Source organism: Sceloporus undulatus, chromosome 2 (genome assembly GCF_019175285.1).
Source record: "Sceloporus undulatus isolate JIND9_A2432 ecotype Alabama chromosome 2, SceUnd_v1.1, whole genome shotgun sequence".
Lineage (NCBI taxonomy): Eukaryota > Metazoa > Chordata > Lepidosauria > Squamata > Phrynosomatidae > Sceloporus > Sceloporus undulatus.
This window is the reverse complement of record NC_056523.1, coordinates 121,747,728-121,767,286: the sequence shown is the minus strand read 5'-3', so window position 1 is coordinate 121,767,286 and position 19,559 is coordinate 121,747,728. Positions and strand designations below refer to the sequence as shown.

Here is a 19,559-nt window from a genome sequence, read left to right as displayed (position 1 = left end):
TCTTGTGGAAATGGCTCCCTCCTCTTTGCACACTGAAATGAAGGCAGGGATTTATTTGAGAGACTTTACATATTCTAAATTTTGCTGTTCACAAAATCCCACATCAGAATTTCTTCTTAGAATTTGGGATTCCAAATGATTCAATCTTGTTTGTGGAATGGCAACAATGTATAAAGCCAAGCCACAAATGTTATTTCTCTGTAATTCTGGTTTGACTGATGGCCATCTACTGGTCTTTCTGCTGCTTTCCAACTTGTTCTGGGTACATGCTATCTGAGCCCATAAGAAAATGGCTTTTGTAATGAACTAGATGTAGGTGCCCAACTTCCTGTTAGAAACAGTGATTTGCCTAAGGCCATTCAGGAAGCTTCACATCAGTGCTGAGGTTTCAGTTCATCTCTCCAGTCCATTAAATATTCCGTCAACTACATTCCACTGACTTCTACCATGGTGGAGGGGGGAAAGGGGAATGTAAAGCCCTCAAATCCATATCAAAACTTTTCCTTAACACATGAAGGGAAGAGAATGAAAATGGGCTACATTTACACTGTTGTTGCTCAGTTATTGTTGCACACTAAGCAAAGCAGAACAACTCACAGATCTATTAGGTAGGCAAGGACAATAAATTCTGAACTTTGTTCTAATGCTCCCAGTAAAAACAACACGTTTTTTATTTCATGATGTCTTTAGTTCATTTTGATTATATATTTCCAAACAATCTGGAAAAGGAATTGAAAATTTCTGCTGCTGTTTACTGCAGAAATGTTTTTTCCCTATACTTTTCAGTGAAAAAGCAATGTTTCTCTTTTTAATCCGGTATTTTACTTTGAGTCAAAGAACATATGAAGGCATGTTTGAGGGACCAACTGACCCTTCTAAATGTAGTTGTAATATTTGTGCTTGGACATGAGGTGTCCATGTTGGGATACAGACCGCCCAAAGCGGGCGGTCTCCCGCCACCCTAGTTTGCTCCGCAGGGAAGCCGCAGCCTCCAGACCGCGGGGCTTCCCTGCGGAGCAAAAAGAACCCTTAAAAGAAGGGTTCTTTACATGGTGCGCTTGTGATGCTGCAATGCGCCAATGGCGCACTTGCGACATCACAAGCACACTGGGACGTGCAGACGCTAGGCGTCCATCACGTCAAAATGGCGGCACCCGTATGTACAGGGTGCCGCCATTTTGACGTCCTGGTGCCGTACTAGGGTTAGAGAGTGTCTAAAAACTATGCTCCCGGGCAACCCTAGTACGTCGTCAGGATGTACTAAAAGGCCCATGTAAACAGGGCCCAAGTCATTTAAAATATTACATTAAATGGTACCACATTATATTAAAAGCTGGAGCATATCCAGAATGGTGAAAGGCCTAGAAACCATGCCCTAGGAGGAACAGCTTGTGCAGCTGGGTATGTTTAGCGTGGGGAAGAGAAAGTTAAGATGTGACATGATAGTCATGTTTAAATATTTCAGAGGCTGTAATACTGAAGATGAATCAAGCTTGTTTCCTGCTCCTCCAGAGAATAGGACATGGAACAATGGATTCAAACTACAGGAAAAGAGATTATATATAAACATCAGTAAGAACTTCCTGATGGTAAGAGCTGTTCAACAGTGGAATATACAGCTTCGGAGTGTAGTGGAGTTTCCTCCTTTTGAAGTTTGTAAACAGAGGATGAATGGTCATCTGACAAGAGTGCTTTGATGGTGTCTTCCTGCATGGCAGAGTGTTGGACTGGATGGCCCTTGTGGTCTCTTCCAGATGATCTAGGGTTCTATTCTATTTAACTTATGATTGGTGCTTCTTTAAAAGTTTAATTGATGCTGACTTTTATGTTAAAGAAAAAAAAATAGGAAGCATTTGCCACTGAACTCAACTGACATTTTTTATTGCTCCAAGCACACACAGGCGAGGGGAGATTTGTACATTGTACATTTTTGATACACCTTCTGTGATTTTTCCACACACTAAATATGGCATGAATGTGGCATAACCAGGATCTAGATTGTTACTTCATTATTAGAGCTAAGCTAAAACCATTACCTCACCAGACATGAAAATGACACTTGTGGTGACAAATCCTTAAGACAAGATACTGAACTAAAAGTTCATTACACCATTACTCTAAGCAGCTTCAGAAACACATTCTTAATTCTGTGTAGGAGGAACTCACAGAGCAGCATGAAATGAAGCAGAGTATTTGGTCACAACAGAAAGCAAAGCTTAAAAACAGGCACATAATGGATTTAAGAATACAGTCTACCACTTGACTGGTTTTAATAACAACTGCAGCCGTAGTTATGAGGGTGATATGAAACTTGCAGTCATTAAATGTGTGGTGTAGGAGGTGATGGCCTTATGTCAAAAGCAGAGAACATAACTAGGGTGGGAGTCAGCTGATAAATGGAGAGTGACTGGTGCATGCTTCTTCTTTCCTTAGTTCTAGAATTATGGAGAAGGAGGACTCAATGATTGGATGGGCTCATTAAATAGAGATCTACAGCACACCCTCCCTATTACTTCCCAATAGGTGGGAGCCTGGTTGCTTGGTTGTTCTGAAGAGCTGCCAGGAGTTGCCATTTCCCTTTCACTCCAGAATGTTTCATTCTATTTATAAGAAAGTGGTTGTGGAGGCGGTCAGGAGGAAGGGAACAGGCACAGAAAGCAACCTTTCTTACAAGCTTTCACAGACAGTGAAGTCTCAGGAATAGTCAGGAGTATGGTTCAATGTTCAAGGCTGGTCCAAGACATATTGTCACCTGAAGCAAAGGAAATACATACACACACACACACACACTCCCTTCTTTAATGTGCAGAAGCACACTAAACTGGCAGTTGAATCTTATTTAAACACTGACGATGGGATGGTATCTTCCTTCATCCCTGAGTGAAACAAGCTAATTTAGGGTGCAGGAGGACAAGGAATTTTTGATGAAATTGTTAACGGATGTCTATTTTCTCATTCAAAATAGTTTGTGAATGGTAGCTTCTCTATTACATACAACCCTGACATTCAAATTAAGGGGAACGTGATTTCTGTTCAAATAAAAAGGGGGTAAATACAGAGTTCCAAATACATTTATATATATTATAGCCTAGCATTAGTTAGTGCAGTTTCTAATCTGAATAAACATTTTTGACTCTGCTTAAATTGTATGTGCCACCCATTTGTTTCCACTAGTTGTCCAAAAACTAGAACTGGGTGCCCATTTGGACACACAACTCTTATTTTAAAAATGCCTTGGATTAACATGGCACACACAGTTCTGCCCTTCAAGGGAGGGGAATATTCAGCAGACTGAGAAGGAACAATTGTGTGGAACTTGTGTGGAAATATCTTACCCTATACAATGGTCATGGCAATCCTCTCAATCTGGAATGCCAAGGAAGATCCAAAAGAAAGCAATGCCCAAACAATATTAAAATAAGCATATTGCTGAAAAAGTGGCAGGGGTTCTTTTTGGGCTTCAGTTCCCAGAAGCTCTTGAGCAATGCTCAACAAGACTCATTCACAACTTCCAGAATTCAATAACTATGCATTCCTAGTTAACCAATTTTAATCTTTTCTTTTCTTTGAAAATACAAATAGGTGACGTGTTTAAGAAATGGGAAGAGGTTATGGGAGAGGTGAAATTTAGCACTAAAAGAAAAAAGTAGCTACCCTCCCATCAGAATAATCAAATTGTTGTACATTTGTGACAATATCACAATGTTCATCAGACTAAAATTAAAAACCTGTCATGGATGCTAAATTAATCCCAGGTAAATTGTAGGTGAACAACTAAGGTATTCTGGGCGACATGGTAATGCAAGGCACCAATACTCAGAAAAACAAAGAGCAATAACTACCATTCCAGAAACCCCAGACCTACCATTCACATAATAAATCACTGTACATTTGTGTTACACTAAAACCTCAAATAGCATCTTTAAATATGTCATCCAAGACTTCATTAAACTATTTTCATAACAACCTTTTTAACGTTCCTCTTGTAACAACAGCAACTTGTTGTGGAAAATATTTGCATACATTATTCCTTAACGCTTCATCACCACTGATTTAATAGTCTTTCGATGTTACTTTGTATTACTTTGCCCCACTGCTCCGTGAAGTTTATTAACATCACAGTGTATAGTGCTCGCTTTTGAAGCTAGAGCTGTGTACACTGCAACTTCACTGTGGTGAAGTTACAGCATAACTCCATTTCAAAATTGGAGCCAGAAAATTCAATACCTTGTCTGCTATCTTTCTTTCTTGAGGCATAGCTTTGTTGATCTGTTGCACTGTTTGTACACACTTGATTTCTTTTTTTTTTTAATTTCTTTTATTTGATCAAGAAAACACATATTTACAAGTTCATATATATATACATGATTCTCACAGTTTCCAATATCTTCATCCTGATCTTTTCTTTTTTATTCCCCTGAAGTACCCTCCCTCACCCTCCCCCCCTCTGCTTTACAAATCTATACATCAGGAGAATTTCCCAACAAGCTCTGCCATTAAAGTGACCTTGTTTTAAATCAATAATTTCATTTCTTTTGAATTGACCATTATATCCTAGTTATTATTATCATTCTCTTTTCCCCAACGGAAATATATTCCTCAAGTATTATCAAATATTCGCACTTATATTTAAGACATTTCTTTCTTTACAGTTTCCTCATATACTCATATGTGTTACATTCCTAACATATATCCCTCTTCACCACTTATTATTATACATTTATTTTTTTCTGCAAATACATATAATTTTTTCCAGTTCGTTTCCCACTCTTGAGACCAGCTGTCCTTTCTTAACAAAGTTAATTTATCTAACTGAGCCATACTTGATTTCATTTTGCTCTGACCCCACCATTTACAATACTCCCTGGCAAAAGAGTTACATGTGCACAATCTGTATGTCAAGATAGTACTACACACATCTGATAAAATGGACAGTAGTCCATGAAAGCATATACTCCAATAAATCTGTTCATTTTAAATGATCGAAGATTCTTTGTTATTTTATTTTCCTCATCTTTCTTACCACCAAGAGAAATCTCTTCAGATCCCACATTTAGATAGTATTGAAATCAGATGAACAGATGAAGCTTCGAGGAAATTAAATGGGGTGAAAAGGCAAAATACATTAAGATGAGACAGATGAAATCTCTCTCTCTCAGTAGAAAAAAAAATACACAAAAAGAAAGATTTAATGTAAATAATATGCATCTTGAAATAATTTTAGCTTTTTATTTAGAAATTAAGCATTAAAATGGGAAAATGTTTATATTAAAGAAGAAGGAAAACTTCTGACATTCTGGCATACTTTGTGACTATGAAGATTTTCACACTAGTGTTTACTGTGGGGTAAGCACTGGTAAAACGTCAGGGAAGCGCATGTGTGTGAAAGCTTAATGTTCTTCTGAAATGTCAGGGAATTGTCCCCTCGCCTCTAGCATCCTAGAATCATTCACGGAACAACAAAGAGGTTCATCCCCGTACACTCAAACACATTCTGCGCATAGTATGCAGCCCTTTCTTTGAGCAACCGAATTTGCCCATGCTTTCTATCTGCCATTTTTATTCTCTCTCTAGCTAATTTCACCAACTGGCTGCATTTACAGAATACTGTCCCCTGACTCAACCTTTTCAATCACCATGACAGTGAGATATCACAGTAAAAGCTGGCTGAAATGTAGCGACCAACTGGCACTAGGAGTGCCATTTCTTTCAATAAATAAAACATACATAATATGAGCTGTAAAAGCCAGGGAAATAAAACTGTTCCATATTTTAAGTACAGTATTACAGTGCTTTTCTTGTTTTTAAAGTTTTAACCTAAATTTGTGTTTTAAATATGGTTGGGGAGAAATAGCGATTTAATTAAAAATTCACTAACTTCATCCAGTAATGTGAAGAGAAATGGTGTCGGGAAACCCTTCCTCCCCATTTTTTAAAATCATTTCATGGATTCTTCAATATATCTAGTCAAAAGTGAATTCTAGTTAACTAAATGGGACTTACTTCTGATGAGACAGACATAGGACTGCACTATTAATCCCTGATTCACACACACACATATTCCTCAACTGACCTGCAGTGCCTTTGAAACCTCTGGGTCTGCTTTCAGGTACAGTAGTCAAATATTTAAAGTGTTTTTAACAATAGTTCAGGTTTAAAAGTAGAATCACAGAACCCACTTTGGGTGGGCAAATGTCTGAAAATAGTGCCTGTCAATAGAACATGTCTGGTTTAATTATATTTTTTATTTTGTGGTATTTTTAAATTTTTGGTGTCTGTAAATTGCCATGATATTTTGATACGATGATCCTTGTGTGTATGTGTCTTCAAGTCACTTGTTGATTTACAGCAACCCCATAAATTTCACAGGATTTTCTTTGGCAAATAATACTCAGAGGTGTCTTTACCAGTACCTTCCTCTGAAATATAGCTGATAGCACCTGAGATTTGTTGTCAGTCTCCCATCCAAGTACTAATCAGTGCTGACCCTGCTTAGATTACAAGATCAGACAGGATCTGGTATCTTTAGGGTATTTAGGCTCTTATTGCCTTTATAGTAAAGATCCTTACATTCCAAAGGAGTAGTTCTAAGAGTATATAAATAAGTATTATCTAGTCAAGAAATTGTGAGCTCAATCATTGTATAACACTCTACCTGAATGATCAACCACATGCAATATACTCATTCTTCTCTCACAAGAGAAGAGATTCAAAGTAAACATTGCAAAAAACAAAACAGAACAAAACAAAACTTAACAATCTTCCTGATGGTAATTGCTGTTAGGTGGACCTATATGTAAACCAATGCTACCATCAAATGTGAAGTAAGGCTTTACTTGTCCAACCTTATCCCACTATGTAGGATCTCCACTGGTTCCATGATCTCTTTTATGTATCCCCTGTGTGAAGTACCACCTCTGTAAGAAATGTAAGGTACTGCACTTAGGGTGGAAAAATGAAATGCACAGATATAGGATGGGGGACATCTGGCTTAACAAGACTACACGTGAAAGGGATCTAGGAGTCCATGTTGAACATGAGTCAACAGTGCGATGTGGCAGTTAAAAAGGCCAATGCAATTTTAGGCTGCATCAATAAAAGTATAGTGTCTAGATCAAGAGAAGTAATCATGCCACTATATTCTGCTTTGGTCAGGCCCCACCTGGAATATTGTGTCCAGTTCTGTGCACCATGATTCAAAAAGGACATCGAGAAACTGGAGCATGTCCAAAGGAGGGCGACTAAAATGGTGAAGGGACTGGAAACCATGCCCTATGAGAAATGACTTAGGGAGCTGGGGATGTTTAGCTTGGAGAAGAGAAGGTTAAAAGGTGATATGATAGTCCTGTTTAAATATTTGAAGGGATATCATATTGAGGAGGGAGCAAGCTTGTTTTCTGCTGCTCCAGAGAACAGGACCTGGAACAACAGGAAAGGAAATTCCACCTCAACATTAGGAGGAACTTCCTGACAGTAAGGGCTGTTCGACAGTGGAACACACTCCCTCAAAATGTAATGGAGTCTCTTTCTTTGGAGGTCTTCAAGGCGAGGCTGGATGGCCATCTGTTGGGGATGCTTTGATTGAGAGTTCCTGCATGGCAGGGGGCTGGACTGGATGGCCCTTGTGGTCTCTTCCAACTCTATGGCGGGTTACAAACGCCCCTCAAGGGGCTGTTTTCCCGCCGCCGCCATTCGCTGCGTAGGGAAGCCCCAGCGGCCAGACCGCAAGGCTTCCCTGCGCAGTGAAAAAGGAGCGCCGAAATGGCATTCCTTTTCGGAATGTGGAAGTGGTGCCGCGAGGGGCGGAGCGCGCCCTCGCAGCGTCACTTCCGCTGTGACACGTCTGGATGCACAGCATCCAAGACGTCGAAATGGTGGCGCCCATGTGGATGGGCGCCGCCATAAAGTCTGCACTCCGCACGTACTGGGAGGAAGGGCCGTCAGGAAGGTAAGAACCTTCCTAACCCTAATACGGCCCTTCCTAACCCTAGTACGTGCGGAGCGTGTACTTTATGGCAGTTTATAACCCACCCATGATTCTATGTGTTTAAAAATGTTTTTATCTTTAGTTGGTTTTTATTTGTTCATTGCTTCAGCAGCCCTTGTGGGCTGGGAGATGATACACAAATGTTTTTAAAAGAATAAATAAATAATAAGTGGTTGCAGAAATCCTGACAAATGGTTTCTCCCTGTCTTGTCGGGACATTCTATCCAAGGTTCATGGGGATGGATGACAACTGGTTTTACTTAATTTTAGGCAACAATAATATGGTCTGCTACATGTCATCCAAAAAACTCTGGGTTCTAAAATGCTCGATCATAGACTGGTGATTGAACGAAGTGAATTTCCTTGTTGTTAAAATAAAGGACTTACTTCTCAGGTTGTCCTTAATTTTTTTTTCCATGATTAAATTTGATACTGCTCCAGATTCTCTAATAAAACACAGATGAGCCACAGAACATGTTTACTCATGCTTCCTAAATTTTGGCTCATGTGAGATTTTAAAAAAAAAATACTATCTGAATTTGTTAATACAGAGAGTGACTTTGTTTTCTGATACAATATGTATAAAAGGCAACAAAGAATAATTAGCTTAATAAGGGCTATCAGGTTAATGAAAATGTAATGATTCCATCAAAAATTTGATGATGGCCAGTCAGAAGCCAGCAATTCTGTAAACCTGGTAAAAGGTTCATAAAAAATGGTTTCACGTGTCTGTGCTTGCAAACAAATGGCACTAAGGAAAGCATATTGTTATTTATTGTGGGTTTCTTCCACCCCCACCCCCACCGAACTATAACTCACACTACAGTAGTTGCAGGTAGTGGGAGAGAGAGATGGGAAACGTTTGCATCAGAGCTAGAAGAGCTGACAGTTGATGCCATCTGGACTCCCAAAGACCTGGTTCCCAAAGGAACAATTCTTTTCCCTTAAATGTCCCAAATCATATTGACTGCTTGCCCACAATTCCCATTGGCTTTCCTGTCACGAACATACTTTGAAAAAAGCAGAAAAGGAGTGAGTATATATGAGAGCAAAGTTTGTTTACAATTTAATCAGTTTTTCAGTGGCCAATATAGAATTTTTAAAAATCCTATAAAGCTAGACCTTAATCAAAACAGCATATATCTTATTATGTACCAATGAGTCAAGAAAACATGGGTTTAATGAGTACAGGTATAGTGTAATTTCTGTTTGCCCCTCTAAAATGGGGAGACAATGGCACTGAGACAGAAATAAATTGTCCCTATTTTCAAATTTTAAAGAAAAATAATCATACTTTGATCCTGGTTTTCACATACAAGAAGGTACCTGATTCAATTCTCATCTCAGCTTGAAACAGATTGGTAGTTTCAAGTAAACCACTGTCTCGCAACTTTAATATATTAAAACAAGCACTGATTAAAAAAATATTAAATTAAAGGACATCAGGTGCTTTGGGACGATAGGGAAAAATAGTCTATATAAATGCTAAAGATTATTACTCCACACATCAAAGATTTCAAATATCAGACCAAAGGGTGAGAAAACTACATGCAGACCAAAAATTAAAATCAGATTTCATCTGGAAAAAAGAGTGACAAAAAACATTTTATTTTCTCAAACCAAAGAAAAGTCAAAATCGGAACCATGGAAGGCCATGATGCTGAGTCTATTACAAACCCAGCTCCCAATACATATTTTGCTTCAGAGACAGCAGTTTTTAGGTGCCACTGTCTTGATCATATCACTCAGGTCATTTCAGTATCCAGAATCTCTTCTGCCATAGTTTTTATTTTATTTTAATTTTTGGTCTGCATGTAGTTTTCTCCCCTTTTGGTCTGATTTTTGAAATCTCCCTCTGGCCCTGTAATGTATTTCCCATCTGTTCATACAGATGGCACATTCCAGCAAAGTCCAAGGAGCTGGTGTCCCAATACTACTATATATTATGCTCCACTTGCAAGAACATTCTGTAAAATACTAAGGAATTTTACATGTTGTAAAATTCTAGGGGGGGAAATTGCTGATGAAAATCAAAGAAAAAATAAACATACAGAAAACTGACGGCATTGCTATGAGGCTATGCCACCTCCACCCGCACTGCTTACCTCTTAGGACATGCTGAGATTAATACCAGAAGACAATTTGCAAAGATATCGTGTTGCAAATAGGCTTCAGTTGACTGGTCACAAAGCCAGGTATGGAGAAGCCCTTTCTCAGTTCTACCCATGCAGCAGGACTTCAGATTCTGAATGAAAATTTTAGCTGGACTTCCTACTAAGGAAAAGTCTCTCAAGGGACTTCTCCAGCTTTCTTTCTCTATTCGAGTGATTGTGGACACAATCCAGTAGTCTAATTCAAATCTTACCATTAAAGAATATGTGGAGAAAGCATGGCCCATGAACTGTATGTCTGCCAAGACCCATTTTTACAGATCCTGAACTCCCCTCCCCCAGCTCCCAATACAAAGTAAGTTGAAAGAAAGGCACCAGTGAAATTTAGTAGCATGAAAAACTGCTAAAATGTGGCTTGCCATTGACATTCAGCAGCAAAGTGTGACTACCTTATATAAGAAAAAATAATGGCTGGAAAAATGGAAACCTCAGGAATGGTTGAAAGCACTATTTATTGAGGAAACCCGTTGGAAAGGCGGTGGCAGGGGTGGTGGTGAGAGATCAGATTTAGATGATCCCCTCACATCGCTTGATTTGTAAAAGTAGTTTTAAAAGGGTGATAAAGAGTGCCCAAATAACCTGTCTGATCTTGGACACTAAGCAGCAGTGTTGCCAATTTCCAGAATTTTTCCCGGAAATTTCTGGGATTCCTAAATTTCCAGGAAGATTCTGGGAAATTCAGCCTTCAGGGAAATTCAATCTTCCTGCCCAAAAAACCCGGCCAAAAATACCTTCCTGCCCCCCAGAAAAGCTCCCGACATACCTCCCATCCTGGAAGTCCCGCCCCCTTTAGCCTTCCCATAGTGCCTTGACCCCCTGAACCAGAATTCCCAAAACCATTCCGGGAAATTTGGGGGCATTCGGGGAAGCCAATCAGGGAATTTCCTTCGAGAGTAATTGGCAACTCTGCTAAGCAGAGTCAGCCCAGAGATGTGATGCTTGCTGAAAGCTACTGAACCCAGCGGATTCATGTTGCTGCCTGATAAGTTAAGAAAGAGAGCATGAGAGAAAATGAGAATGAGAGTTAGCAAATTAGAGTGAGATCCTATGCTTCCCTTTTGCTTAGTGCTGTCCATAGTCTGTCTCTTTCTGGTACCTAATAATAATAATAATAATAATAATAACAACTTTATTTTTAGCCCGCCTTTCCAGGGATCAAGGCGGATTACAACAGCCAACAGCAAATGCAATCAGTAGCAATTGCAATACAGTCAATGACAATAGCAATTAATACAATTAAAAACAACCATAATCTCCACTTATAAAAACATCAGTCTAAAAACTACAATACAACAAATTGTCCAACTAGCACAAAATTGCAATGAGGAGAGAGAAGGGGTTACTTCGGAATATCAGGGGTATGCCTGCTGGAAGAAATATGTTTTAAGCCCCTTTTTAAATAGGTCCAGAGAGGTGGCCAAGCGGAGTTCATCAGGGAGCGAGTTCCAGAGGTTGGGGGCTGAGATAGAGAAGGCCCTCTGTGTAGTGGTGGAATATCTTGCCTCCGGAACTCATAACAGTTGCTTCCCAGCTGATCTGAGTGTGCGGGGCGGATTGTATGGAGAGAGGCGGTCCTCCAAGTACCCTGGGCCCAAGCCATGTAGGGCTTTATAGGTAATAACCAATACCTTGTATTGCGCCCGGAAGCGAATAGGCAGCCAATGCAGGTCTTTAAGGATTGGTGTTATGTGGCTGGTCCTGGAAGTGCCAGTAACCAGTCTCGCTGCCATGTTCTGAACCAATTGAAGCTTCCGAGTATGGTACAAGGGTTGCCCCATGTAGAGCGCATTACAGAAATCCAAACAATTTCTTTTCAGAAGCCTCTGCAGAGAAGAGTCTGAAAATCTCCCATCTCTGCTTCTGCAGCTGTTTTAGCAATGATAAGGAAGATAACATATTTAAGGCCACTGTGTGAGGAGGGATGAATGGAAGAATGGAGTCATCAGCACATTCCTATCACTTCCCAGATAAGGAAGTCCATGATTCTATGGTCCAGATCGATCTGCTCATCAAACCAATAAGGACCAGAGAACTCAAGTGTCATTATCTGATCAGCTGCTCATACCAGCCGAGTGCAATGCAATGATCACAGTCAATGAGGAAAAAAATAATAATATAAATTTCAGTTTTATATGAAATGAAATAATGGACTAGTAAATGTTAATTATGTAGTAATGGGATAAAAATTATTTATTTTTGAAATATATATGTATTAATCTCCTTTATGACCTGAGTTATTTGTAAAATTAAGTAACTAATTAACTCATGTGTGTATGTGTGCGCACACACGCATGTGTGTGTATACATGTATAATTTCTATCTTCAAGTCACCTGTCAATTTATTACAATCCAGAATGTCAGAGAATTCTTTAGACAAAAATAGTCTAAGGTGGTTTTGTCAGTTCTTTCCCTTGAAATAGAGCCTACAGCATCTGAAATTAATTGGCAGTCTCCCATCCAAGTACTACTACTATTGACCCTGCTTATCTTCCAAAATCAGACAAGATATGGTGCCTTTAAGATTAGGCATAATTAAACTGAAGGAATGGGGGGAGGTAAACTGGTTAGATGGAAATCAGGATGGTTTCAAGTCACCATTTCATAACTTCTCTCTCTCTCACACACACACATACATAAACCAAATAACATGTTAATATATATGTATATGTGTATATATATATATATATATATATATATATATAGTACATATATTTATCCATATATATAACTGTTTTTGTTATGAATACCACAAAATAATTTTTATACAAACTACCAATACAAGTTTTCTATACATATATACCTATATTCCTACTCAGAAATAAATAAGTAAATAAATAAATTCATGCCTCAGGCACTGCCATACTGAAAACAAGGCCCTGTGTCCCACCATAATTGCACTATTTTAAAGGCTAGACCAGCAATTCCCTAACTTTGGTGTCAAGGTTTTTTGACTTCAGCTCTCAGAATTCCTGACTGTTGGCCAAGATGAGTGGGCCTTCTGGAAGTTGAAGTCCAAAAACCTAGAGGACCAATGTTTGGGAATCATTGGGCTAGTCTTTTTATTTTAGGAAACACAGTGTTTGCTTACATCACAGAGGGATTCTAAGCTGATTTTTAGTTACCAGCCTTACTACATTCAATAGAACCAGAGAGCACCTGCATTTACACTTAGAAGCTATGCCTTATTATTTTCTTTCCAATACTAAATCCATAATGACAATGGAGAGCAGCAATCAATTGGGTGATTTCACTGTTCTTTCATATTAGACATCTCCACTCCTTGATTTACAAAAATTTACCCCCTGCTGCCTTAAAAATGATGGGTTATAAAATAAATGCCTGATTTTCTTCTTCTCTTAAGACAAAGCACAGGTTGCTGCCCACACAATTTCAGCTTCCTAAAATCCACTGAAGTTCATGGAGGCCAAATGAATGTTCTAAATGAATCATCATTTAGAACATGTCACAACACCATGGAAACAAGAACGAGCTTGCGTTTCTTCAATGATTGATCTCATATAGAAATGAACATCTTTCTCTTCTTTTCACTCGGGGAAAAGGTTCTATAGCTAGGTAGTTAAACTTGAGAAATTAACATTAAGTTATTTTATGACTGAACTAAGGATTCTATGGCAAAAACATGCCTGGTAATCCAGACTGATGCCTCTCCACTGTAAACTGATGGTGAAAGATTCTTAGGAGATAAACAGTCAATGGGTGGTGGGAGATTTCCTTAATTGTTCCACAACCTTTGAACTCTATGCTGTTCCAGATGTGTCTCTAGGAGGGAAAACAAGGAAGTTGCAAGGAGGTTGGCAAAGGTTAAACACTCCCTTTCCTATCTCTGTCCTCCGTATTACTGCTATGCAACAGGGAAGCTAAAAATGAGCTTTCAAGACAGTATTTGCCATGGAAACCTTTATGTTTCCTTAGAGTAAACAAATGCTTACACTTTCTGAAGTATTCTGCTACAGTTGCAGAATATCTATCATAGCTCAGTTACTGCGAATATAGTTTGATTTGGTTTGACAGCAAGTGTTTGACAAACTCATTGGCAATATGACAAGGACAAAATTAAGAAAGAGGGAAAAGTAGCATCTAATGTGTTAAATGGATGTTAAACATTATTAGGATAATGGGAGAGGGATGCCACAGTGCAGTTAAAAAATCAAGATGCTAAGAAAGAACATTTTACTCTATGGTTAGGTAGACATATTATGTGTAATCACATGATGTTTCTAAGGAGATTAGTGTATTGGCTTTAAAGCACCTTATCCCCAATGCAATAAAGGTGCATATAATTTTCAAAATGGGTGTTATCACATTCAGCTGTGGCCGGGCAAATGCAACCCATATAAAATCCCATTTTTGAAAAGCCACAGGATAAGCCCGGCTGGCATCCAGGCTGTATACAGGTTGCATTCACCCAGCCACAGCTGAATGTGATAACACCTGTTTTGAAAATTAAATGCGCCTTTATCCCATCAGGGATAAGATGCTTTAAAGCCAGTGCACTAATCTCATAAGAACATCTGCATTAAATAGTCTGACTGAATTTCAAGTAAAAATAAATGGAGAGCCGGCATAGTGTAGTGGTTTGCGCATTGGACTAAGATTCTGGAAAACAGGGTTTGAATTCCTGTTCGCCATAGAGACACCCCCCCGGGTGATCCTGGGCAAGTCACACTCTCTCAGTCTTAGAGGAAGACAAAGGCAAACCCTGCTGAACCAACCTGGCCAAGAATGCCCTGTGATACAACTTGAAGATACACAACAACAACAGCAACAACAAATATAAACATCATTAAACTAGTCTATCACACATTAACCCCACCAAACACGGAAGCAGAAACCTCCTCGCCTTTCTTCCTCTGATGTTTTTGTCTGTAAAAAGCTCATCATTTTAAAGCATTACAAAAGAAAAATGAATCCAAACCACATGGAAAAGAAACAGCTATGAAAAGGGGGCAAATCTTATGTTTATACATATGTTGCTTAACATTTTTGGTGCTGACCTGAGACCATAGAGAACTGTCCCATCTGGATGTAAACGAATCATCCTGTTCTTCACAGTGACACCATGTACAAATGATTTCTTATCATTCAGGAAGTAGGTATCAGGCACCCAAAGCTGATCTGCTACTCTATTGTCCAGTGTAAGATTTAAAGGTATTACATTATATGAAAGCCTCTTATCCCTCCATGCTTGCTGGAAGTACATTGTCAAGGTATAATCCTGAAATGATAAAAAAAGAGAGAGGAAAAAATAGGTTGAAATAAGTTTTTCCATTCCTTATGCTACTTGAGATATGCAAAGCAAACCAATTTCTATCTCTGTGCAACTACCTGTATCTGTCTAATACCCACTGCACTGCAATTTAAACATACCTGTCTTCTAAATATTTGAGTTAAAAGAATCCACTGAGCAATATGACACAACAATCTCTTAAATTTTGTTCTGTTCTATAATACAGAGGAAAGTTTTGAAATACTGAATATCGCCTAAGATTGAGTAACAGTGGAATATGTATTTCTGAGTCTTTAATAATGTCATATTTAGTATGATTTGCTTTACTTAATTAACAGTTGAAAATGCTAATTTGAATGTAATTGTGCTTCCCTTTTTCCATACACAAAGAATATAATCCTTTAATAACTTTCAATAAACAAAAACATTCAAATGAAATTATTTACTGAAACCTATTTGAAACATCCCCCAAATGTTTGCATCTCAAAAATACTATCGGATTTTGAATAATTTTGAATAAATTCTAAAATACTGTTTGTGACTCATCACTTGTTTGGAGAAGAGTTGAATACTTTCTTGGTCAAACATAATTTATTTAGCAAACTGTCACATTCATTTGGACTAAATATACAATTTCACTTTGCATTATGAAAGAAACAGTCTACCACTGAGAATGCAGATTTTCACAAACAAAAAGCAGTGCAGAAAGGTTTTTTTTTGTTGTTGTTGTCAAAATGAGGCATCAATTCAGAACATCTTTCTCAGTTCGTCAAAAGCCCAGGAAAAGTATATATATTCACTGTCCATCTAAGTCAGTATGGATGGGTCTAAGTCTAACTTACCTTGGGAGAGAATTCCATACCAGGTTGCTAACATGGGAATAGTCCAGAACATACATTTATGCACACATGCTATAACTACCAATTTCACATATTTGCTCCTTCAAATACAAATAGCCTATGTTCTGCCAGGGGTAAAACATGTCACGAATTACACTGCCATCAATCTTTACCTTCCTTTCCTCTCCAGGGTTTCATACTACATTATGATACCAGATGTTAATTAAGAGTAATTGGTCATTTTTCGAAAGAAGCCAGTTATTCTGAAAAAAACCTACTATTTTGTTATAAGAAGATAATTAGCTATTACGAATTATGCTTAAATCTCAGTAAATGAGGTTTATATAAAACAGTACACCAAAGAAGTATAGTATCAAGACTTGAAATATTTTAAGTACGATCCCAGACCCAAATATATATAATCAGCTGCTTAAAATCCATGCTTCCTTTGCAGAAAAGGCACAAGTATTTTTTTCTGTTAAATAAAAAATTGAATAATCACCTAACTGGTATCTTCAGCAGAGATATAAAGACTATTCATAAGTCTTGTCATCATTAAGAAAAGTTGTGCTGAAACATCCAGCCATCTTGTTGAAAAATACTGTTAAGTCTTGTGACACTTTAGGTGCTCTTTGTGAAAATTTCTCCAAAACCAGTCAGAAACTAAATTTTCATTTTAAAATATTCCCAATACATAAAATATTTTTAAGTGTACAAAAACTCTTGAAACATCACCCAATACAGAAAAGACTGCTGAAATTCTTCATTCTTGCATGCAAGAACTAGTACAACTTGTTGCTAGTACACTATACTTAGGTATGTACACAGACCCAAGAATAAGGCCACCATTTGTAATAAGACAAGTTACCCATTCCTAAGCAACTTTAAGTACTTGTTTTATATCATATTTGGCACTTAGCATGCTATTATCTGAGTACCAAGCATATTCAGCATATGCCCAGTAATATAATGTTGGCATTAGTAACCAGACTTAAAAAAAAAAAACAGGTACAAGAAAGATGAGTACTTCACTTTAATATTAAGCTTCCAGAAATCAGTGCAGAATGTATGTAAGTATGTGTGTGTGTGTGTGTGTGTGTGTGTGTGTATGGAAATACATGGTTGGGTGGGGTATTGATGACTGAAAAATATATGTTACAATAAGTTCATTCACATTATCTCATTTTTATCTGGTTGTTGTTCTATTCCCCAGCTTCTGCATCTCTCGATCCTTGCCCATCATGGCTGGCCACCCAGGGTGGAGGAATAATCAACATGCTTATATGTTATATAATAAATGCATCCTTCAGGGAAGGCTATTTACCATCCTGTTTGAAAGAAGTGATGGTCAAACCGCTTCTGGAAACACCTTCCCTTGACCCCCTGGACAAAAATAATTACAGGACAGTTTCACTCTTACCATTTTTGAGCAAGGTAATTGAGAGAGCAGTCCCTAATCAGCTCCAAGTGGTCTTGGAAGAAGCTGATTTTCTAGATCCATTTCAACCCAGGTTTAGGATAAGATTTGGAGTTGAGACTGCCATGGTCGCCTTAATCTATGATCTCCATCTGGGTGTGGACAGGGAAAGTATGACCCTGTTAGTGCTCTTGGACCTCTCAGCGGTCTTCGATACCATTGACCATGGTATCTTTCTGGAATGCCTGATAGTCAGGTATTGGGGGCACTGCGTTGCAGTGGTTCAGATCCTACCTCTCGGGAAGGTTTCAGGTGGTGATACTTGGGGACAGTTATTCGACCAAGAGTAAACTCAAATCGGGTGTCCCTCAAGGAGCGATTCTGTCTCCAATGTTGTTTAAAATTTACATGAAGCCACTGGGCGAGATCATCTGGAGACATAGGCTGGGGTGTTATCAGTACGCTGATGACACCCAAATACATTTCTCTGTATCTCAGACTGCAGCAGTGACTAAGGATGGCATCTCTCCTCTCGTTGAATGTATTAAGGCGGTAATGGTCTGGATGAGGGAAAACTGACTAAAGTTGAATCCAGATAAGACGGAGGTACAGTCGGCCCTTCTTATACACGGATTTCTTATACAAGGATTCAAGCATGCACGGTTTGAAAATGTTAAAAATATATATAAATTTCAAATATCATACCTTGATTTTCCATTTTGTATAAGGGACACCATTTTGCTATGTCATTATATTTAATGAGACTTGAGTATACACGGATTTTGTTATCTTCGGGGGATCGTATAACAAGGGTCCACTGTATTTGCTATAGGAACCCCAAAACCAGGTATGATATGTTCCCCAGTCCTAGACGAGGTCACACTTCCCCTAAAGGACTGTGTTCGTAGTTTGGGAGTGCTCCTGGACTTGTCCCTTCAGTTGACAGCTCAGATAGATGTGATGGCCAGGAGCGCTTGTTATCAGCTTTGGACGATACACCAATTATGACCCTACCTGGCACTGGGGAACCTAGAAACAGTAGAACACGCTCTGGTAACCTCTCATTTGGACTTCTGCAATGAGCTCTACATGGGGCTATCCTTGTACCTAACTCGGAAACTTCAGTTCATCCAACACATGGCAGTGAGGTTGGTCACCAGAAAATCAAGAGGCAACCATATAACTCCAGTTCTGAAATCTTTACACGGGCTGCCAATTAGTTTCCGGGCACAGTATAAGGTGTTGGTAATCACCTTTAAAGCTCTACATGGCTTAGGTCCAGCTTACTTAAAGGAATGTCTCCTTCCATACAATCCACCCCACACACTCAGGTCCTCTGGGACAAATTTACTACAGCCAAAGAAGACCAGACTTGCTGTGGTTTCCCAGAGGAACTTCTCACCGGCCGCTCCTAAACTTTGGAATGACCTACTGGAGGAGATCGATCACATAACATCTTTTGAGGCCTTTAAAAAAGCCATCAAGACGAATTTCTTCCGGTGGGCGTTCCCAGACTAATACATGGGCCCTCTCCACTGTTCCACAACTATGCCTTGACTCTCCCTTAAACAGCCTCATTGCAATGGGGATTAAATTTTATTGTAATTTCATTGCAATTTTAATAATTGATTTTTATGCTGTTGTATAGTGGGCTCTTGTTATCTGCTGGGGTTTGGTTCCAGGATCCCCCATGGATAATAAAATCCGTGGATGCTCAAGTACCATTAAATACAATGGCATAGCAAAATGGTGTCCCTTATATAAATGGCAAAATCAAGGTTTGCTATGTGGAATTTATACTTTTTAAAGATATTTTCAAGCTGTGGATGCTTGAATCCGTGAATAAAAAAAAATTGTGTTATTGTACCCTGCCCTGATCCTCTGGGGAGAGGTGGGC

At 38.7% G+C, this 19,559-nt stretch overlaps 1 protein-coding gene across 4 annotated transcripts in view; it reads right to left on the bottom strand.

The window, feature by feature from the left end:
• GABRB2 (gamma-aminobutyric acid type A receptor subunit beta2) overlaps positions 1-19,559 on the bottom strand; it is a 148,886-nt gene that overhangs the window by 72,940 nt on the left and 56,387 nt on the right. For all 4 annotated transcript variants that reach the window (XM_042452244.1, XM_042452245.1, XM_042452246.1 and 1 more), the window contains exon 5: positions 15,174-15,394. In XM_042452244.1, coding sequence (XP_042308178.1) covers positions 15,174-15,394 — 221 coding nt within the window. The remainder of the gene's footprint in view (positions 1-15,173; positions 15,395-19,559) is intronic.